This window comes from Lepidothrix coronata, unplaced genomic scaffold (assembly GCF_001604755.1).
Source record: "Lepidothrix coronata isolate B3197 unplaced genomic scaffold, Lepidothrix_coronata-1.0 Scaffold28, whole genome shotgun sequence".
Lineage (NCBI taxonomy): Eukaryota > Metazoa > Chordata > Aves > Passeriformes > Pipridae > Lepidothrix > Lepidothrix coronata.
In genome coordinates this window covers 3119495-3141874 of record NW_016690208.1, presented here as the reverse complement: position 1 = coordinate 3141874, position 22380 = coordinate 3119495, and the positions used below count along the sequence as shown (strand labels likewise).

Here is a 22380-nt window from a genome sequence, read left to right as displayed (position 1 = left end):
GGGAAAGAGTGATGATGTGACCAGAAGGAAGGAAGATGTGGGAGAATTGGCTTGATAGGAGAAGATCCTTGGGATTTAGTTGTTATCCTCTGAATCACTATGAGAGGAAGGAGCTGTGTCTTTACACAGCTTTAGCTTTAGCTCATAATTTTGGGAGCATGGTCTCTAACAGGGGTGGAAACAAATGCGTGTAAACAGCAAAGCATTTCAATCCTTTGAGTGAGGGTTGAGTGTCTCTTATTCCAGAGGTTCTGGAAGCTAAACTGGGGGAGACAAGATGTAGGAGAAGTAGCAAAGTAAGTGGAGCACGTTTCCAGCCTCTGTGTGTGTGTGTGTGTGACAGTCAATCTCTCTCTCACAGTTGCACAACTAACCAAATACAAACACCTCCTGCTCCCTGCCCATGGCATCAAATGTACAGTGAAATGTTTGACAACCTCTTGGTTCAAGGTGGAGGTTGCAGATCTTATTCTTTAGAGTTACAAAGCAAATCTACAAGAAGCATTAATGTTATGAACTGCTTCAACTCTGTCTGGAGTTTCTTTTAGTGGAAAACATAACCAGATGGTTCCCAATTGTCTTGGTGCTTCTCAGTGCAAGGAAAGAAAAATTCTGAAAATAATGGAAGTGTAATTAAAGACCTAAATTTTTTCTTCAATCAGTTCCTCTGGTTGAGAGCCAAGGAGACTTTCAGTGAACTGAAAGTCCACCCTCAGTTATTTTGATGCTGTGTTAGAACTGGAGTATATGTTGGTTACTTACAACACATGACAAGATTGTGGATGAAACTGCCTCTGTGACACAAAGTGAGTTTAACTGGGGCCAAGATTTCACAGAAGTTACAATTTGAGGGTTGCTGAGGGAGTGCCTGGGCTAAGACCTCATTTATTTCAGAGATAAATCCTTAAGCTGAACATGTAAATCTCAATCTTTTTGCTCAAGTGTTTCCAGTCTGTGGCTTGTTCCACTTTGTATTTCTAAGTAGGAGAAATAGTAATTTTTGTCTTTGCTGCCTCAGTGTTTCAGAGATGAAGATGGAGAAGGTGTTAACCAGCCTGATGAAAGATGATCGCTTCAAGTTGCACAGACCAGGAAGGAAGGTGAGTTACTCTGCTGATTTTGGAACTGCTCCAGTTTTCATCTACCAGTTAAACACCACGAGTATTCCTGCCTTAGCTTCTTCATAACACGAGGATTGGTATAGCCATGATGTCAGGCAGTCCAAATAATTACAGAACTGCCTTATATCACAATTTTCCAGACTTTCTTGTCCCCAAAAAGCAGTTGCTTACTAACTCTTCAGCAATTATCTTTGTAAAAAACAATAAAGGCTTCTGGCTGCAAAAGCTTAGGGTTTTTTTTCCCCCCTTCAATGTTTCTGTTCTTCCTGGGTTTTCTGCACTAAAATACTGTTGGAGATGACAAATGGCACTAAACTTCTCTGAAGAAATAAGGAAAATGTATTTGGTGATGTGTTACACGGGGTTTTTTTATCATCTGTATTTACTTGGAGCCTAAACCAAAGCTCCCTGGGTTGTCAGGCACCTTTTTTATTGACTTGGGCCAGCTCTGGGTCTGCCTTCAAGCTGCTAATTCACAGAATTCAGTCATTTGCAATTGATGTCCCGGGCGTTGCTGCATCCTGGCAAATTAAATCCTCCAAGAACCCTCATTTTGAATGGAAGTCAAGAATGTGTCAGGCATGATGCAGCAGCTCTTTTTTTCCTCTTGATGCTGTTTTCCCTGCTCGTGCTCTCTGTTACGCCGTGGATGAGCCGCCTTGTTTCCCAGGGATGACTGTGGTGTTCTTGGTAAACAGGCTTTTGAAAGATGTTCAGTGTTCCTACACACCCTGTGTCTCACAGAAAGCCAGATCTGAGCTTTCTGTGCAGCTCTATTTAAAGCTCTTTCCCACCACTGCACAGTTTTTGGCTGAAATCAGCCTGTAAATGCCTATATTTTAAATGTCTGGATCATGCCTAGGATATGACCTCTTAACTCAGCAAATATGTAAAAGTTCAGTTGTGCTTTGTTAATGCAAGAAATTATTTTAAATGGTTCTTCTGTGTGTAAATACTTTTCTCCCAAATGTGCTTACAGGGGGGTAACTTTGGGTTTCCTCTGGAGAGTTTTTCACCAATTATATTTATGCAGAAATTGCACTTTAAATTTGTTGCTGATGTTGGGCAGAATGTTATCTGTTCTGGGCTTGAGGACAAATGTTCTTTTCATGGAAAGTGGGGAGAAGAAAAAAAAAAAAAGGAATATGTTTTGTTCCAGGAAATTATGATTTAAGTCTTGAAAAGTGGCAAGAGAAAATGCCTTTGGAACAGCCATAAAAACCTAACAAAAAACCTGCTTGCTCCCAAGACTGCTCAAATTGGTATTTCATTCTGCATACTTAAGCACAGATTTTTTTTTTTTTTTCAATACTCTACTTTTGGCTTTCCCCTTTTCCTTCAACAACTATAAACCCAAACCCTGTTTGAAAGGAGCTGTTGCCCTGGTTTGGCTCAGCTGTGCTGCTGGGCAGGCCCTGCCATGGCAGGTGCTGCACGGAGGTGGCACAGAAGGAGCTGCTTCCTTTCACTTGCAGTCAAAGGTGGGATTAAATTCCTCTTTTCCCTCTGACAGTGGGACTGTGCTGTTGACTTCACTGGAGCTCAGACATATCCACTGTGGCTGTTGGAGGGTCTTAATCTGCTGCAGGAACTTATAAAGGCAGAATAACCAATTTTTGTGTGACTCAGAATCTGAAAGGATTGGGACTGAGGAATGGAGTTCATGGAAAAAATTCTGTGTTGTTTAATGGGGATGAAATTGCAGCAGTTCTGTCAATATAAAATAGACCCCACCAGGAGTTACTTGGGAAAATGTATTAAATACAGTCAAGATACATTCTGTTTGTTAGCTGTTTTACTGCCACTGGGGCTCTGTGAGTGGTCAGCAGTGCTGCCTCAGGAGGCTGCAGGGGCATTTTCCAAGGTTTGATGAGGGTTAATCTCTCTCAAATCCTGTGAGTTTGCCACACAGACAGTGCAGTAAGCTGGGAATGCAGCGGGACATTGCCTGGGACAGAGAGGTGTCACAAGGAACTGAGGCTGATCCAGTTGTGGTGTTGCCATTGGAGAGAGTGTGAGCTTTGCTGATCAGCTCTGCATGCACTGAGTCATGTATATATTATAGGTGCACACAGGAACCTCATTATAATGCTCTTCAGTTCTCATTGCCTCAACTCAAGTCCATTATAAGTACCACGTTGGAACATGTATTTTTTGGGCTTCTGTGTGTGCAGCCAGGGAGCAAGCTGAAGTGCCTGTAAAATGTATATTTTATATTTAGGTATATAAAATATATATGTGGCTATGTCTGGGCGTGTGAATGTTCACCTGCCTACAAAGAGAATAAATTTGATCTTTCAACTTTTATGGAGGGGGGCAGGGGGACTTGGTGAGTTCTAGGGAAGGTGTGTGGAGGTTAGTAAAAAGTTGTTATTAAAACAAAATCCTTCATTTTGTTTTGAAGTATAATGGAAGCAGGAGATGTTACAGCCAGGCTTTTTGGTGGGTTTTTTTCTTTCCACCATCTCTTTTTTTTTTTTCTTTTTTTTTACTGTTTTAGAAATGAACTTTTCTATCTCAGTCTGGTCTTACTGTGTCTCAATTCCTTTTTCATTATCATATTCTTTTAATGAAATCAGAAGTTTTCAGTACTTATCCCAACCTCTCAAACCTAAAACCTGCCATCTTTATCACTGGAAGTTTCCTTCTTCTGACAGAAATACCTGTGTGTTTTCCTGGTGGAGTTGGCATTTGGGGGAGTTTTCCTGATGTCTTGAACTGGTTAAATAATGTTGCACCCAGACTTTCTTCCTTGCTTCCCTTCTTTTAGCTTACAAATACTGTAATTGTCCACAGTCATTTTGCCAGTGATTCAGGATCTATCAGAACAGGATTTTAAGGAATCACAAGGTAGAGAAAGTTCTCCTATCCCACTATTTCTCCACAGTGGCCATAGTGATGCTTTTTTAACAGATGTAACAAATTTAGATGGGGAGCAGATCAAGCAAACCTCTGGGGTAGGCTTTTATCTTGGAAAAATGTGTAAGGGTCTCAAATTAATTGTCCTGTTCATCCAAAGCAGGATACAAGCAGGATTAAAGCTTGCTTGTGTGAGTAAAGCACATGGGATGGCTTCCCTGCACTTCCAGTGGCACTGGTTTATTTGATCTGTCCAGACACTCACATCATGGGCAGGTTTTATTTTCACAGTTTGCCTCTGAGTCAGTTTTAAATTTAGATTTATTTTTCTATTATTATTATTGGGGTGAGTTTTTGGGGTTTTTTTTTAGATGAACCTACCTGGAAGGCAGGAATCAAACACAGGGGTTTTTTTCATGCCCATTAGGGTGCAATTTTAAAATGAGATCTGTCTCAAGGGACTGAAGGGGATAAAAGGCAAGGTGGAGGTGGGAGGAGGGGAGAAGCTGTTTTCTGAGGACATTATGTTTCCTGCCATTTGCTTTGTTTTTTGTTTATATCTCTTGGACTGACCTCACACTTTGGAAATTATGCACCTACTTTTTTATCCCTCGTTTTTGTCCTACTTTTTTTATTCTTTTTTTTTTTTTCTTCTTTTTTTTTTTTTTATTTTCCCCCAGCACCAGGAAGAAGAGATGCCTCATTTTGAAACCTAAAGGGGGGAATAAGAAAAGTCCTTTGTAATATATTGCCATATTATCACTAAATCCCCTGACAGTTGTGACACAGAAGCAAGTCACCTGTCACTTAAGCTTGAGGTCTCTTTAATTTTCTCCTGGAATTCGCACCAGGCTGTCTTTAATTTGAGGCCTTTATTGGAATTCTGAAACCTTTCTGCCTCCCCGGTGCTCAGATCTATTCTGAGTGCTGTTACAGAATGTATACAATAACCAACACAGGGATTCAGAGGGGGCTGAAGCACTGTTTATTTAACACTCTGGAGGGATTTTCGTGCTTATTCGGTCCTGGCTACCCGGCTTTCAATATCGCTTTGACAACCGTTATGCCCTTCTCATTAATTTTAAACAGTTAAAACACAGGAAAAAGAGAAAAAGTTTTCATTATTAAAGTGCTTTACTTTTTAATAACAGAGGATTCTGTCCGCCAGGGGAAAGGGCAAACCTCACTAATTTCACATTCATATTAAAAAACGCTGGGAAGGTGACACTTTGTGCTGCCAGGAGGCTTAACAAAAGGAGAGGGATGGAGGCAGGAGGAGCAGGCGGGGCGGGAAAGTTTTATGTTTCACGTCAGTGGAAACTTGTTAGTGACAACAAGGAGTGTCCACTTCGGGGAGGCACCTACACTTGGCCTTTATTAAACCCCTCAGAGGCCCCTGGGCTGTCCCAGCTGAGTAACAGGCACAGGTTAACTCAGACTAAAAGGCGTCTGTGAAACGTGTCCAGAGAAGGGCAGCAAAGCTGGGGAAGGGTCTAGAGAGTAAATCATGTGAGGAACAGCTTGGGGGGCTCAGCCTGGAGAAGAGGAGGCTCGGGGGGACCTTTTCACTCTCTACAACTCCCTGACAGGAGGGTGGAGCCAGGTGGGGTTGGGCTCTGCTCCCAGGGAACAAGTGAGAGGATGAGGGGAAATGGCCTCAAGCGGTGCCAGGGGAGGTTCAGGTTGGACACCAGGAAGAATTTCTTCATGGAAAGGGTTGTTGAGCATTGGAATGGGTTGCCCAGGGAGGTGATGGAGTCCCCATCCCTGGAGGTGTTCAAAAAATGACTGATGTGGCACTCAGTGCCATGATCTAGTTGACAAAAGTGATGGTCATTCACAGATTGGACTCAATGATCTTGGAGGTCTTTTCCAACCTAAATGATTCTGTGAGCTGTGTTGTGAGTCTTTCTTGAGTGGATCAGGAGACAGATAGCAGAGACCAGAAATCTGGGAGCCTTAAAATACCCACAGTTTTCTTTGGAGATGCAGGTGGACAGTTCCAGGTAGTGAGTGAGCAGGAGCTCCAGGCCCCAAGCGTCTTTGCTTTGTTAGAGAATAACCTGGAAGCTTTGGGGTCCAGAGAGGGGACTGTGGAGGGGATTTAGACCACATTTGAGGTCTGTCTGTGGGCACATTTGCTGTTGGGTATAGAGTAGCAGATTTGGTCAGCAGAACATTTTGTGTAGGGTCCCAGCAGCGTTGCCCACGATCACCAGGGTTTGTGGTGTCAGTGTTGTGGCTCCCCTGGACTGGCAGCAGTGCAGGGCTGTGAGGGAAGGAGGGGTTTGCAGCATTAACATGCAGATCTGCCAGAGAGGGACAACAGGATTGTTGCCTTGGCACAGGCCTCCTCCAGAATCCTGGGAGCTGGATGTTTGTTGTCAGTCAGCCCTGGGCAGATGAGGGGGTTGACTGGTATCAAGTTTCTGCCTTGGATTTGGCACTGTTAGACTTTGGATGCTGGTTCCTGTCTGAGGAGTATTTGAGAACTGTGGCCCCTTCCTGGGAGAGGTGCACATCCATGGATGCCTGGCTTTGCACTTTGCTGTCAGCTTTCCATCAAAAATTCACTTGTTTTCTGGTCCACACTTCCTTTCTCTGCCTGGGTACCTCAGGGAGAGAGGCAGCCTCTCTTCTCCTCCCAGTAACAGCTTGCTCCCAGGAATGTTTGTTTTCCATTTCCTGAACTGCATCCCTCACTCTGATCCCAGGAAAGCTTGGGCACGTGCAGAATTGCCCTTTTTGGTCTGAGGAAGTTTATTCTGTCATGCCTTTGGTGTCTTCTTCTAGAGGAGCCAAATGATGGCAGTTCCAGTCAAGTGTGATGTGTTGACAATGAGAAAATTCCATGTAGAAATCAATGAAGGAATTAATGAGAAGTTCATTTAGTCGCCTTTGTTCACAGGTACTGAATTTGGTCTCTTCTCTGGAGCTTGGGGGTAAATGTAGATCTCATGGATCTCCTGCCCCACAAGTCCCAGCAACAAGTCCAGGTGTTTTGGGGAAGTGCACAGGGGAATTTGCAATATCAGCCTAAAACTGTTAGTGTAGAGTCTGGGAGAAGTTACTCCAAATAACTCCAATGGAAACAAGGAGTGGGATCTGGCCTGTTGAACCTGGAAGAAAAATAAAAAGAGGAAAGGGGGGGAAAAAAGAAAAAAGCAAGGGAGAAAGATAAAAAAAGATACGTGATAGATGTTAGAAAACACAAAATTAAAACTGATTTGCTCTCCCCACCACACAGCCCTCACTGGCTGCTCTGACTTTAACATCTTTATCTGGATTTTTTTTTTTTTTCCTCTAGTAATATTGAGAGGATTACCTTTGTTGGCCCCTGGGTAGTTACTGTGTGATTTTACTGTTATTAAATCTATTGTAAACTGCTTCATTATTCCTGACTCAAATTCTCTCTTTCCTCTAATCCTCCCGCCTCCCTGGTAGAAATCCTGTGGCACCAACCCTCAGGAAGTCCGGGAGAGGGCCACGGTCCTGCAGACCAAATTTGAAAATCACGTTCACTCCAGCGAGGGGACGGTCCGGTGGGCAAAGAAAGGTCAGTGTGTGCTTCCTTCCAGCTATTCCAGGAGGGCTCAGATGAGCTGCCAGCCTTTTCTTCTGGGGAACAGCTTCAGGGAAAAGGCCTGGAAGAAACATTTTGGGGCCGCTGGGCTCTGTAGGGGGTTGAGACGGGCCCAGAAGGCTTTGGGATGATATTAAATGTTAATTTCTTGTGTTCCCACATTACGTGCAAATGGGATTTAATCTTGGCTTTTGATGGGATTCACTTCCAAGGGCCCTGACCCAGTCACAGGAGTGAATGGATTGTGTGTGTTGTGCTGGGAAGGGAATGGGTGACTTGCTCCACCACATCCTGGTGCAATTCCCGTTGGATGCCTTCAGTTCACACCAGGGATGAATTTGAAGCCTGTAAGGCAGGATGCCTTGGGAGCAACTCTTAACAGGCAGGGATATAAGAGAGGAGGTTGTTGTGTGGGATGGGAGGAAAATAAGAGAGGGCAACAACTTAAGAAGGCAGGAAGACAAAAAATTGGGGTGGATTTAATAATTGTAGTTACATGCAAATCTGGGACTTGATCTCCCATCTTTGCCAAGCAGGATGCACAGCAGTTGTCACTGAGCAGTGTAAGACTCTTCCCTTCTGCCTCTCAGTTTGGAAAATTCAGAGGAAAGTATATATGAGAGAAAGATGAAAAACTTGCCAGGGATGTGGTAGGAAAATAGACACTGAACAGTCGCCAGAGAGGAGCCAAAAAGGTGGTGCAGGGTGGGCACCCCTTTTCCATGTGCTGTTGTGTTTGGAGTGGGTGCACCTGAGAACTTGAGAGCTGCTGTGAGGGGAATATGGAAACCCCAAAGCTCCTTGGCAATTACTTGGAATTTGAGTTATTGAGACGAGTCCACAAAACACAAACTCTTTATGTGCGAGACTAAACCACTCTTGCTCACAATATTTAGGACCAGAGCCTTTCCCCTTTTTTGAATCTCCTCTTCCCACATGTCTCCCTTCCTGATTGTTTTCTTTTTTACCTCATTTGTCGCTTTGATCTGAGTCAAATTCTCCTCTCTCAGCTTGTGTAGAAGTCCTGTCATGTCAGTTCTGCAGCATTTCCAGTTGAGAGGGGTCCTGTTGAGATGGGTTTTAATGGTCTGCATCATTTCTGTTTACCATTCTGTATGCACATGCATACAGGTCTGGTGCAGGTGTACCACGTGTGCTAAACTACTTAAATCACTCTCTAAGGGGTCCAAAACCAAATGGGGAAATTGGCCTTTGAGCTGTACAATGTCTGGAGAAACTGGAGAAGGGGAGACTTTCCAAGATAAAAAAATTATCTGGAGTCCTGAGAAGTGATTGTTCAAGAGGTCAAAGGTGCTGTTTTTTCCTGAGTGTTGTACTAACTTATTAGGTGATGACATGGAATAATTAAAGCAGCTACTGGGACTGCCTGCTTACCCCAAATTAATCTGCAATGCTTTTAATGATGTGAGGCTGTGCTGATGGGCAAAGTATTTGAAATTCTACTGTTTCTTTCTTTGCTCTCTCCCTGCCACTGCAAGTCACTGGGCTGATTTCTCACCCCACCTCCAGCTGCTGCAGTGCTGATTTTAGTCCCTTGGGATTTTGAAACACCTTTTTCCTACAGTGAAAGTGTTGGAGACTTGCTACACAAGCAGCTTGCACCCATTTTCAGGTGTGTTGTTCTACTTGCCTGGTGCAATTACTTTTATAGCTTTTAAATCCACAGTCTCAAAGCATGTGGCTAATATGATCACAGTCCTTCATTCTGCCTGGATGAGCTTCTTGCTGCTCTCCTGGGATTTCATATACCCCATGCAAACTTCTAACCTGAGATGTCTGTGACAGGGACAACCACTGTGGTCCCACCTAGAAAACCTCAGTGGTTTCTCTCTACACAGAGAGTGTCACTGTGTGTGCACACACCCACCCACTCACACTTGTTGCTGAGCTCAGCATTAATAACTTCTTGAGCCACAGACAAGAAGTGCAGAGAACACATCAGGAAATGCTGAAATGGTGTGCATCCCATTTATCTTGTAGAGGAGCACTCCACCTCTTTTTCCAACTCTGCTATCTACATATGCAAATTTTCCACTGCTGAGTGGCTTCCATAAGCCCCCTCTTCCTCCCCTCTGAGCCAGGCATCATGAATAATTAACATGGCAGCTGGCTTTTGCTTTCATGGCAGACAATCAATTGGAAACTGTGCCAGAGATGCATTTGTTTCTCTCTCTTTTCCTGCTTTTCCCCATTTTCTGACCCAGTCAATGTTAATAAGCAGTGTTTGCTCTGCAGCCCTGCTTTCAAAAGGCGAGTGGCTCCCTGCCCGCTCTCCCCTTCTGGCTCGGGGTCCCGTGGTTTTCCCACTCAAATGGAATGGTTCAGTGAAGGTGCTGCCCTTCAGACTTGATTGACTGATCAGCAGCAGTGAGGTGGGTGGGAGGAGGGCTCTGGCTGGGCCCTGGCTACTTGAAGGATGAATTGATCAAGTGTGGAGCCCCTTTTGGGAAGTGGGGGATTCTCGTCCGAAGGGTTGTGTGGTGACAGGCGCTTCCTTTTGGAGCTGTGGGGACAGACAGAGCTCAGGAGACTGTGATCCTTTGTGCTCCTGAGAGTGCAGAAAGGGTAAGGAAGCAAACCCTGCCATCCTCCTCCACGTTTCCCAATTTTACAGCCAATAGTTGAGCATTTTGCCTCCTCCTTTCTGTCCTCAGCACCCGTGTGTGGAGAGGGACAGCAGAGTTGCAGGATTCCACTGCTGGGGCACAGTGCCTGAATCCATGACGGGTTTGGGGCATTCTTCCCTCCTGTTCCCACTCCAGCAAAGTGCCTCCTGGTTTATCCTGTGGCTGAGGCTGTGCCCTGGGGCCAGTGCTGGGAGCTCTCACCTGGGAACACAGGGAACAGGTTATGTCACCTGTCTCACTTTCATATCTCATTACCCTCTTGTCCCCTGGTTAAAAGAACAACAAACCAACCCATCTAAACCCCCATCATATATAGCACCTTTTTTTTTTCTTTTTTCCTCTGACTTTCCACACTTCCATTTCCTGTAGAAAGATGGGGATGCACAGGTGGAAAGGACTAATCTAAATCCATTCTCTTATATGAGCCCAAGTCTGAATCCCACCCCAAGCCAGTATATGTTACCTTAGACTCATGTTGGTGTGGCAAAAACTGTAACAGCTCAGGCAGTTTGCTCCTATGACTTTCAAGATGAGGAATCCTTTACATGAATTATGGCCTGACCAGCACTGTTACCAGTCTTTGTGAGTTGTTTTTATAAAGCTCTGTCTCTTTGATCACAAAATCATAAAAGAATTTGAACTTTAAAAAAAAAAAAAAAGCTTTTAGTATCTGGCCACTCTAATTGCACATAAAAGCCAGAAAACATGACTCTGACAACACTGAGAGGTCTAAAGACCTGATAGTAAAGATTTTCACATCTGCAAAGGTCTTCATTTTAGTCTCGTGGGTGCTGTAATGAACATCAGCAGCTCTGAGCTCCTGGGGAGTGAAGCAGTTTTCTGGGCTGGGGTTTTGACCTGTTGGTTCAGCTCTGGGTTAGTGTCCTGCAGCATTCCCTGACTCAGAGCTGAGTCTGGCAGATGCCTGTCAGGACTTTTTGGGAAGAGGGGGGCCTTTGACACTTTGATTATTTAACTGATCTGGGGAGTTGGTACCAGCAGCCTTTCCTCTCTGCACAGCTGTGGGAGCTGAGCTCAGCCTTCATAATAACAGGATCTGTAGTATCCACCATTCCAGATGCTGTGAGACAGAGCTGTACTGGCTCCGATGGGACTGAATTCAGAGCGGGAGCAAGTTCCTATTGTTCCTTTTGAAGAGTTACACCTTCTCACAGGTGAATTTGACCAATAACTTTATGAAAAAAAGCAGCAGAATAGGGGTTTTTGAAGGCACTTGAGCTACTTTATAAGCCCTCAGCAGGATGGCCTTCAGAAGAGACACCGAGACAGAGTGTTTGGAATTTAGCATTCTCTTTTTTGGGAAAACACAGGTCTCTTGGTGCTCGGGTGCCTCTGAAAGAGGAGTTTTGTGAAATTGGGAAGAAGGTACAAAAAACTCAATCTTTTCTTCCCATCGATTGGGAAAAGGAGTTCGCTTTGCTCAGTAAACAGAGCTTTGATGGATTCCCTGGGTCCTTCCAGGAGCTGATCTGCTAAAATGACATTTTTATTACTGTTCATAAACTCCAATCTCCGGCTGCTGCCAAGAGATTAGACATAAGCTGTGGGCAAACTTGCTGGTCTGGTGGCTCAACGGGCAAGGGCAGGAGAGGTGAGAGTTTAGAGCTTGCTGCTGCCAGGAGTGAGAGGGAGAGAAAGAGGCAGGTGCTGGTTGGAGTGAGGGCTTGGGGGGGACACAGGAGGTTTAGCAAGCAGGGGAGCAGCAGGGGATTGAAGGGAGGCATTTTCTGAGCTGTAGAGTTTCCTTGCTGGAAGTCCCTCTATTCCCAGAGCAGAGGGGACAGCCTGGGTGGAGTGAGCGTTCCGGGGAGGAGCAGAGGTAGTGCTCATATTAGTGGATGATTGTCTTTAGAGCAATGAGCCCTGAGGGGAAGGGCATTACAGGAGTATAAAGATGTGAAGGGAAATTTGCGCACAGTTCTATTATTTTTCCCTTTTGAGAAGGTGAGCTCTGTTCTCAGTGTGCTGATGAGTCAGGAAATCCATCCGGCTCTCAGATATTTATAAGGGACTAGCTGGTAACTGGTGAAAAATGCATGGACTACTGGGACTCTAATATCAGAGGAGCCTTCCTGTGCCATTTCCATGCTTCTCTTTCCCTCTCTTCATCCCTGTATCTCTGTTCCCTCTCTCCCCTCCTCTGTAGCCATTCATTGTCAATGACTCTTATGAGACGAGCTACAAACATCACCTTCTTGGGCTGAAGGGGCCTCCTTGCAGGAGGCAAACCCAATGCAATTTAATGTGCCTTTGTTTCAGTTCCTGACACCTCTCCAGCACCCACACATTCTCCTTTTGGGATTGTACTATTACTATGCAACCTTCACAGATTTTTAACATGCCAGCCTTTCCTACCAGCTGCTGACCAGAAGGTGTCCCAAAGGACAAGACCGATGTCCCTTCAGCTGGAACAGCTGAATCTTTAAGTGTATATATATAAAAATGCAGCAGCAAACAGAATTCACCCTTTTTTTTCTTCCCCTCAGCACTGCAGTCTTTCCTTTGTGCCTATACCACCTACCCCAGGAACCTCAAGCACATCTTCCACATCAAGTCTCTCCACCTGGGTCACGTGGCCAAGAGCTTTGGCCTGAGAGATGCCCCCCAGAACCTGACTGCTCTTCCAGCTGCAGGCTCAAAGAAGAAAACCAAGCCAAGACCAAAAAGGTGAGCCAAGCTGAGCTGGTTCCTGAGCCAGGGAACACCACATGACACACTGTGGTGTGCTTTGCTCCTCAAGGTGGATTCCTGGTGCCTGCTCCAGGACTCGAGTGTAAATCAAAAGGCAGATCTGCTGGTAGAAATGATCCTTCTACAAACCTGTGCTTTGCTCCCTGTAGATTTAAGTAGTTCTGGCAAAAGCATTTCTGCAAAATCATGTGAGATCTTCTCCCAGGAAGAGTCTGCAGCAAACTTGGGAGTTAGAGCTCCGTCCCCTCTGGTGTGTGCACCAGGGATGTTCCTGGGTAATCCTATTCTCTGTAAGGAATTGGAGACTCCCTGATGGAGGAGCAGAGCCCTAAATCCTTTTCTGTGCTTGAAAGGGAGCTGAAGATGCTCAGTACATCTGATCCTGGCTACTCTGGGTTGGTTCCACAGGACAGATAATCCTGATATTACAATGTTAAGGACATGCTCTCTTCCCTCAATGGCAGGGTGGGAACCTCTGGCTTGCCAGTAAAATCACTGCACTAATTCAAAGGGGGATAATATTTTTTCTTTATCAGCATCAATTGTGACTCTTTCCATGTAATTGTTGCTACAAACTCTGTTAGCAAACCTTAGCTGTGCAATTAAAGCACTAATCCACATAATTGTTCCTGGGCTGGTCACATCTCCTGCACATGTACGTATCTTGTGGAAAAAAAAATGCAAGGGGAAGGGATTTTAAAATAAAAAGTTGGAGCCTGCATTGTCCTGCTTTCAGAAGCCACCAGGGACAGGCCACTGCTCTGCCTCCTGCTCCAGCTGACCCTCCTCAGCAGATGGGCAACAGGATGGGAATGCCCCTGTGAGCAGGGGATTTAACGGAGCTTTATTTCGGGAAGAATAGCCTGATTAGCTGATAAAGAGCATGTAAGATGGTATGGGGTGGGCTTTGATGTCTTGCTGGCCCAGCAGGGTGTCAAGCTATGACTGACAGTAGCGTGTCACAGGATTACTTGGGCTGTAACAATGCCGCTCTCTGTTCCTGTGATGTTGCTACTCTGTTAGAGCTACTTTTTCCCTTGTTACAAACCTCTTTTAGACTCGGGTTCCTCCTCCCCAAGTCTTCATCCCATTATAGCACAGACAAGCTCAAGATACAGTAGGTAGTTTATGCACAGGATGTGTGGGGTTGGGGGATGTGGAGGTGTTGGAACAAATGGTCTGAGAGTGATTTGAAAGCTCATTTGCACGTGGATCATATAATTGCAGCTCAGGGAAAGTGGGCAGACTTTGCTCAGGTTTGTCACGGCTCAAGCTCCAGATTTCAAATCCAGGAGCATCTGGAAAGTTAAGACCCTGCAGAAGCAGCCAAAGTTGTGATGTGCAACAATTGTTCCTGCCTGTGAAACTTGTTTCTAATCAGCTTTCTCCGTGTGTGCTTAAAAAATTAAATAAAGAGAGAGGACAAATTAGTATTTATAGGATAGTTTAGAGAAAGTGAATATAGATTGATATTCAGTCTCCACTGGCACAAATCCAAGATAGTGCTGTTAACTTAGAGAATTGCTTTTGATTTCACACTGACAGAGCAGAAAGCAAAATTCAGCCTGCCATTTAGAAGACAAATGGGTTTTAGTTGTAAAATGCAAGGCTTGAAATTATAACAGCACAGTCTCAGAGCAATCTTTTTAATTATATTTCTCACGTGATACTGTGAGTGCCGGTTGTCATATTACACATTGTCTCCCAACACCCGATACTTGTTTTTGATCAGGCTGCTCACTAAAGCCTCATCTCTCAGCACCTGCCTAGAGAATAAAGAACAGGCAGTCCAGGGTGAAAGTGGGGTAAAGGCAGTCGTTAAGTGTTTCCTTAAGAGGACAAAGAAAACTTTTCATTTCTTTTGAAGTCTCCTTTTGTGCTTCACGCCTCCTTGGAGAGCCTGCTTGGGGAAGGTGAGACAGCGAGAGGGAGCAGCCAGGTGTGTGATGTTTCAGTGCTGAAATGTGGGAGCAGCCCTCTCCTGAATGCCCATGTAAACTTCCATGTATTTTTTAAAGCTCTTTGTGCAAACCAGCTGTCCCCTTTGCCGCGGTGGGTCTTGCAAAACCCGATCTGAAGAAGGAAAAAAAAATAACCGCTCGCGACGTTTGTGAAAGTCGAAATGCTGTGTTTAGGTGAGAGAGGAGCACACGAACCAGATACTGTATATTGAGTTACAGTACATCAGCTTAGTAAGTGTCTGGGCTCATGCTTTTACTGCAGGGTGGATGCAAGGAAGCTGATCCCACTTCCATTGAGGGATTAGCTGTCCCTCCTCGCTGCGGAGGAGCAGCGTGCCGAGGAAGTCCTGACATGCCAGATAGACATGTCTTTTGACTCCCTCACAATGCAGATGCCAAAGACCTACTGCCATTCCACCATGCATCCCTGTGCTACTCAAGTCTTTTGCATTTTGGATCAGTGGGCTTTTATGGGCTTCTGTGGCGACTGATGGTCTGTTTTCTCCTTTTGAACTCAGGAAGCCCAGTGTGTGCCCCCAGAGGGTTCCACTGCAATGAGGAGTTGCAACTTAATTTGCCTTCTTTGTGAGTTCAAGCCATTACAAAGAAAGAGACGAATCTTTAAGTTCAGTAGAATCTGTGAAACTCCTTGCTAGAGGAATCTCTGATGCCAGAAATGCTCAAAAAGATTGAGTTTAACATATTAGCTGCTACAGCACATGCAGAAAGTGATATAAAAACTAAGGTGAAAATCCCCTCATGCTTCAGAGCTTAAGTCCAACACAACTAAAATGGGATCAAGAAAAGGTGTCCAGGGTGCTTCTCCAAGGTATCCAGTTTAAGGGCATTTATGTACATTGTTATTACAGTGCCATTGCTCTGAATATGGAGGTCAGCATGCCCTGAAGGTTTTGGCTGCAAGATCATTGTTTTAATTCATTCTTCAGCATTTAGTGGTCAGATAGAATTAGACAACTCCTGGGAAATACACCTTGTAACCCTGTGTGTCCTCCTTTGCATGGCCAAGGCAGCAAAGGGTGAAAGCTCGTAGCCTTTTATCTTCTCTCCCATCTCATATCCTTGATTCCACTTTTGAACATCTTGGCACTGACAATTATGGAAAGACTAATACAGGGCTTGTGACTCAAGGCTGCAGCTGGGCCTCCCTGAACAACAATTGTCTAATCATTAGAAGCAGTTTGCCTGCCAGTTTTTACCTGCACATTTAGAGCTTTCTTAATATCACTTAATTAGTCAAAATGCAAGTTTGGAATTTTGCCCACTGGGAATTTCTCTTGGTTTGGGCATTCTGCTCTAGAAAGCCAGACTGGAGCTCAGGTAAGAGTGTGTATCCATGGGCTGGAGTGCAGATGGATCCAAAAATTAGAGTAAGAGACGTGGCTGCTGCGAAAGGAAACATCACCATCACTCTTCATTAGGGCAGTTCAGGGACACAGATGAGTCCTGTTTACCACATCATGATGTTATAAAAAAGTCCTGTTATGGAATTAAAGTTTCATAGTTGTAAAATCCATCTGATTGTTATCTGCACACTGCAGTGCCCTTTATTACTGTCCTGTTCCACCGTGGCCACAGCACAGAGCCTTTGTTCCATCTCTGAGCAAGCAAATAGTGCTGGAAAACCTCTGTGCTGTGTGGTATGCACCAAAAATTACCTCTCTGCAATTGAAATATATTCTGTCCTTTAGGCTGGGAAAGAGCCTGACAGAAACAAGAATCCTGGGAGGTTTCCCAACCTTCCAGTGCTGCTTTTCTTTTTCCATGGGGTGACAGCCAAGGGATGGTAGTGAAAGTGAAACTGGGGGTTTGTCCCTTTGTAGCTGAAATACAGTTGACTTCAGTAGGGTGAGGTGGGCTTTGCTGTTCAGCACACCCTGGCATGAAGGCCACCCTGCTCTGGGTGTTGTGGAACAGGCTTGGTGCTCATTCTGGCTGGGTAATAATTTTCCTCGATCTTCTCAAGCATCTGCATCAGCTGGGAACAGAGGACCTGGGCCATCTGTTGACCTGTCGAGAGCAGTGTAGGATTGCTGATGGATTTCTTGCCCCCACTCTGCAAAAACAACAGCAGAAAAACCAACCCAAACAGGGTTGCATTGGCTGCAGATGGTTCATCCAACACTATAAGTAGAAAAAGCAGGTGTTGCAGCAGCCTTGGCCCAGAGGTAACCCAGCTCTGCTGCTGGCACGGTGTCAAAGAGCTGTTGGAGATGCTGTCAGGCAGATTGATAGTGCAATCCAGGTTGAAATGTTTTCTGATAAATGAAACAGCCCACTCCTGTCTCCTCCAAAGACACACCATGAGCTCTGGGGCCGTGCGTCACAACTTCCTACTCCTTGTCCCTCAGCTGGAGCAACTGGGGAGCCTTTGGTTGCTGCAGATGCTGGGAGTTGGTTAAAGGTCACCACACTTGCTGCACTGCATTGCAGCAGCATTTCACACAGCTCAAGACAAAGGAACAGGCAGCAGTGCCAACCAAGTTGAGGGAGACACCTCTAACAAGCTCACTCACCACCGAGGTAAAAAGACGAGCAGAGGCGTCTTCTGAGCCAGCAGATGAAACCCAAGGAACCCTTCATGTATATGTGCCACTACTGTGGCATGAAGGAGTTTTTGGCTTGGAGATCAGCTTGTCATTCAGTTCTCTAATGAGGCAGATGTGCCAGTGAGACACACGTATTGGGATTTTGAAAAGAACTTGAAAAATGGTGTCATACTTCTCCCTTTTCTTGTTGTTACTTGGTCCCTGCCCACTAAAAGGTTTGAGTCTCCATATCCAGGATTGTGGTTTGCATATTGTAACAAATGCATTCCAACTAAATCAGGTGAAGCCTGATCATCCTTATGATCTGCTCAGGAATGCTTGGGAGATAAGGGGGATGTTAAATAGAAACAGAACAGTTTGTGTGTGCTGTTCTTCGTCTTTCCTCTGTGCCTTGGAGCTGTCCACAGCCTCTCAGCTTTGTGGAAAACATCCTCAGGGCTTAGTTCAGTGTGTTTGGTTTTTTTCTTTGCCACAGTACAGTCTCTGTTACTCCACTGTCTTGTTGTTGGTGGCTGTGGAATTCAGTGGATGGTACATTTGGAACTCACAAAGCCATCAATCACCCAAGGTGTGTGGAAGTCACAAACTGAGTGTTAAGGTGATGCCTGTAAGTTGGGTGGGACTTCTGTGGTCAGTTGGTATCGTGTAGCAGAGCAGGAAACAGTTGGAGACAACAGAGAGGATTTCATACTCATCACCTGTGCTGTTTTCACCCCTTGTGGGTTTTGGTTTGGTTTTTTTTTTTTTTATGATGTGAAGAAAGATTTACTGCAAATCTCTTCTGAGATAATTCTGTATTTAGCAAGATTCACGAGTTTCTCATCTTTAAAGAGTAAATAAATTCATTCCTCCAATTTTCTGGAGGAGGACAGGAGGACAGAGCTTTTTTTTACCATTAAAACTCTGTCTCTGACCTGGTCTTTTCCAGACTTTCAGGATCTAACAAAGTCATCTGGGGACAATTTCTCTGTTGTCTCTCTGCTGAGGGTCTTGCTACCACCTTTTGTGAGGTTGCAGCTTAATTACAGATGTGCTCAGGCAGCTCTAAACCGAGTTATGACTGTTTCTGTCTCATTTACCCCCAGTTAATAAAACTCAATATTCTCTCATCTACGTGAACACTCCCTTCTCCTTTAAGCACTGCTGAAATCATGGCACTGTAGCACTTTGGGATGGGTCAGTCATCAGAGAATCTTTTTTGCCCTGTGACTTCCCAGTAGCTGCACCACCCAATTCAGTGCGATTCCCCCCTCCCAAACATTGCTGTGTTTGGAGGGAGGGATTTAAAGGGTGGGGATTTCTCTGCCCGTTATCAGCATGATGTGTTCTCATTAGGGCTCAATATGATACCTAGACATGAGATCACAGACAGAGATGCTGACAATCCATGTGTTTATCCAGTGATGGGAACATGGGTTCTGTCTCTGTTGCAAATGCATCTTACATTTGCAGCCTTTCTGTGAAGCTTTTTGCCACAGTATCCAGTGTCACCACACAGCTCTCCTGCATTACCATCACTCCAGCCTTCAGGAGCAGGGAAAACCCAGCCATCCCGGGTTAGGAGGTGGGAGAAGAGACATGGAAGCCAAAGAGATTAAATACTTTGCCCAGGGATGCTCAGGGGGTGAGTAGTAGGGTCTCCCTCTGTTCTCCTGGGCTTTGTCTCACCTTTCCTCACCAGTGTTATCTGGAAGGCTCTGGCAGAGCCCCAGAGACTGTCACCAGCTGAGCAGAGAGGGGAATTTACAGGTTTACAACAGGAATCAGGATCCAGCCAGGACTCCTGACCTGGTGCCCTGGCTCCACACTCTTCCTGGTGTGCTGTCACTGCAGGCTGTTGCTGTTGCCTGTAGCTCTTCCATCTCGTGGTTAAACGGGGCCTTGACAGCTGCTTTTCTTCTCTCAGTGATCAGCACAGGTTCCACAGCACAACTCCATTGATTTTCGTGGCCCCGGGTTAGAGGGAGAAGCCTCCCTTTCCCCTGCATCCCTGCTTTTCTGTGTGCAGCTGATCACCTCAGCAGGGGGTATTGATTTACTAATTGGGCAGCGATTTCACCTGATTGATAATAAAGTGTCGGACAACCCCCCTGCTGAGCTGCAGCTCAGCCTCCGCAGCTACTGGTGGATTCCTTGTCCTTTTGCAGCAGATAGTTCCCTGTTGTTAAGTAAACTGTTGCTTGGTAACCCTGGAATTACTGTAGTTAAAGCTTGGAGACACAACCAGAGTGTCAACCAGGAACTTTATCCAGTGATGGAGGGGCCGAGCAGAGGATACACCTGCCCTGGCAGAGCTGGGCTGGTGCTGTGTGTGCACCCACAGGCTCCCTCTGCACTGCAGCCACTTTTGAGGTGTTTATGTCCTTTTGCCTTGGTTTCTGTGAGTTCAAACCGTGTGGTGGCCGTGGGTCTGATTTCTCTGGCACGTCCAGTCCCCAGCCCTTCTGTGAATGCAGAGCTGGACTGTTTGATTCGTGTGAGAATGGAGGCTGCAGGGAATGTAGCAGTGTCTCTGTATTCCAGGCTTTCTGTTCTAGGGAAAACTTTCTCTGGTAACCATCACACCATCCTTCTTATCATTCTGATCCAGCCTTCCAAACCCACCCCAGCCATGAAACCTACACAGGGATGGAAAACAAGCTGTGGAAAGGGGGCAAGGAAATCCCTCAGACAGCTGAGAGTTTGCTCCCCTTGCCTTCTTCATGTGCTTGGCCTGCTGAATGGGTTGATTTGTTGCTGCAGCCAAAAGTTCTTCCTTCTCCTGCAATCCCCAGCATGGCTTTGGACACCTGAAGGAATTATGAGGCAGTGCTATAAGGTGTCAACCTTTAAGACTGCTGAGGTCCCTGTGTTGTCACCAGAGCATTCTGGTGTGGATGTGGGGCTGCTCTTCAACCCTCTGGTGTTTAGAGGGAGAGACTGATTTCTGTTCACTTCTCTGAGATCTGTTACAGGTCCTTTTGAGGACCAGCTGCTCAGAGAGGTGCACCCTGGAAGTGTCCAAGGCCAGGTTGGGCTGGGCTCTGGTTGGACCTGGTCTAGTGGAAGGTGTCCCTGCCCATGGCAGGAGGTTGAAACTGGATGATCTTTAAAGTCCCTTCCAACCCAAACCATTCTGTGATTCTGTGTCTATAAAGAGGAGAGTGTCCAATACCTGTGGACACCCACTGTGTCCAGGAACATGGGAACATGGTAAGGAACAACAGGTCCTGCACCCAAGAGATCACAGGTTAGATAAGTGAGGGCAAAAGCAGCAACCAGGACCAGATTTGCCCAAGGTTATGGATCAGGACAGTGGCAGAACTCGTGGTGGAAAAATGCTGAGTGGGTCTTTATATTTATAGCTGGCAGTTCAGGGCTACAGAGAGATCCATGTTGGAGTTCAGGGGATGGGCTGAATGCAGCTACCCTTGCAAAAGGCAGTCTCTGGAGGGGTGGCTGTGAGGTGCCTGTGATGGCTGCAGGACACTGCAAGGAAAGACTCTGTTGGGTTGAGACTCCTGACATTTTCTTTTTTTTTCCCTTGTTTGCTTTCCCTTGTTTTCAAGCTCTGGATTTCAGCTCTGTTTATAAAGTGTTTCCATTGTTCAGTGTCATGAGGCTGTTAGGTTTTTTTATTATTCTTATAATTTTCAAACTGCTGTGTCACCTAATTCATCAGCCTTCAGCTCACAACCCTTCCCTCCTTCTCCCCGCCGCCCCTGCAAGAGCATTTGTACAGAACAAAGGCTTGCTTTTAAAAACGGCGTGATATTTTGCCACCTTTGTGAAAACCTGTCACAACAATATCTAATTTTGCATGAGACAGAATTTCAAATCAAGCCTGGAGAAGAGGAAGCTGTTCCTTCGCTAATGCGCAAATGTCACTTTTCTTCGGCGCCGCTCCAGTCGGTCCCACCCAGCGGGGAGAAGGGAATCATCTAATCCCTCTGCTCTTCCCTCTGCTCTTCCCTCTGCTCTTCCCTCTGCTCTTCCCAGGTCTGACCTGCTCAAGAAGACCCACGGCAAACGTCGCCTTGCCGAGATCCTGCGCTCTGAATATTCCAGTGGGATGGACACCAAGGTCAGGAGGAAGAAAAAGCGGAGGAAACCTGGCAACCAGCAGATTCCAACATAAGCCAGGACCTCCCAGCCATTGGCTGTAAAACCTGCTTGAGTGCCTCAGCCGGGGGGCAGGGTGACCTGCCAAACCAACTGAGGAGTGTTTCAATTTATCAGGCAAATGTGGGAGGGATCTGGGGCCCGTGGCCTCCTCCCCTTCATTCCATAGGTCCAAGTGGAATCGAATCCAGGCGTGTCCTGTTGTACTGCTGCAATTAAACGTGGCCTCCTGAAGATGTGCCGTGTTTCTAAGGTGTTTTTTTTATTTTTTTGCAAGAAAAATAATTTTAAAAAAGGTTAAATATGGTTTTCAGAGAAACGTGATGCCTGTGTAACATAAGAGTGAGACGACTGTGGTCACACAGGAGGTGCTTTTCTGTTTAAAGACCTGCAGAAACGCTCCACAATCCCTTCACTTGCTATTTTGAGCCTGGTTAACAGTCGTGGCAGGGGAGCACGTTGAAGAGGAGAGGGGAGGCTGCCCCTTCCCTGTCACTGTAAGGGGGCACTTTGCTCCTGGCTGAGGTAACAAAGCCACATTGCTGCATGTTCTCTCCTGTCCTCTGTGCACTGGGGCAACGTCTGTCCCTGGGCAGGAATTTGCCACCTGTAATGAGGCCGGTGGTGGGATTGTGGAGAAATGACACGTGGTCCCTTTGGGACGGGGCTCGTGGGCACGAAACTTCATGTCAAAACTTCATGTCGGGCGTTCCCAAACTCCTGAGTTTGGGAACAAACGTCACTCTGGGAAGGAGCCGGTGTGGAATCCAGCAATCTCCAAACTTCTCCTTGCCCTGCAGCGCATTGTCACACCTAATTATAGAATGC

At 45.8% G+C, this 22380-nt stretch overlaps 1 protein-coding gene across 3 annotated transcripts in view; it reads left to right on the top strand.

Annotated features, from left to right (window-relative positions):
- The window catches only part of DDX31 (DEAD-box helicase 31), a 47056-nt gene extending 25268 nt beyond the window's left edge, over nt 1-21788 (top strand). For 2 of the 3 annotated variants that reach the window (XM_017810009.1, XM_017810010.1), the window contains exons 17-20: nt 1019-1100; nt 7425-7536; nt 12719-12899; nt 21430-21788. In XM_017810009.1, the coding sequence (XP_017665498.1) occupies nt 1019-1100; nt 7425-7536; nt 12719-12899; nt 21430-21568 (514 nt within the window). In that variant the 3' untranslated portion in view covers nt 21569-21788. The remainder of the gene's footprint in view (nt 1-1018; nt 1101-7424; nt 7537-12718; nt 12900-21429) is intronic. The other variant, XR_001873994.1, reaches the window with a different exon arrangement.
- Nucleotides 21789-22380: the final 592 nt, after the last annotated feature.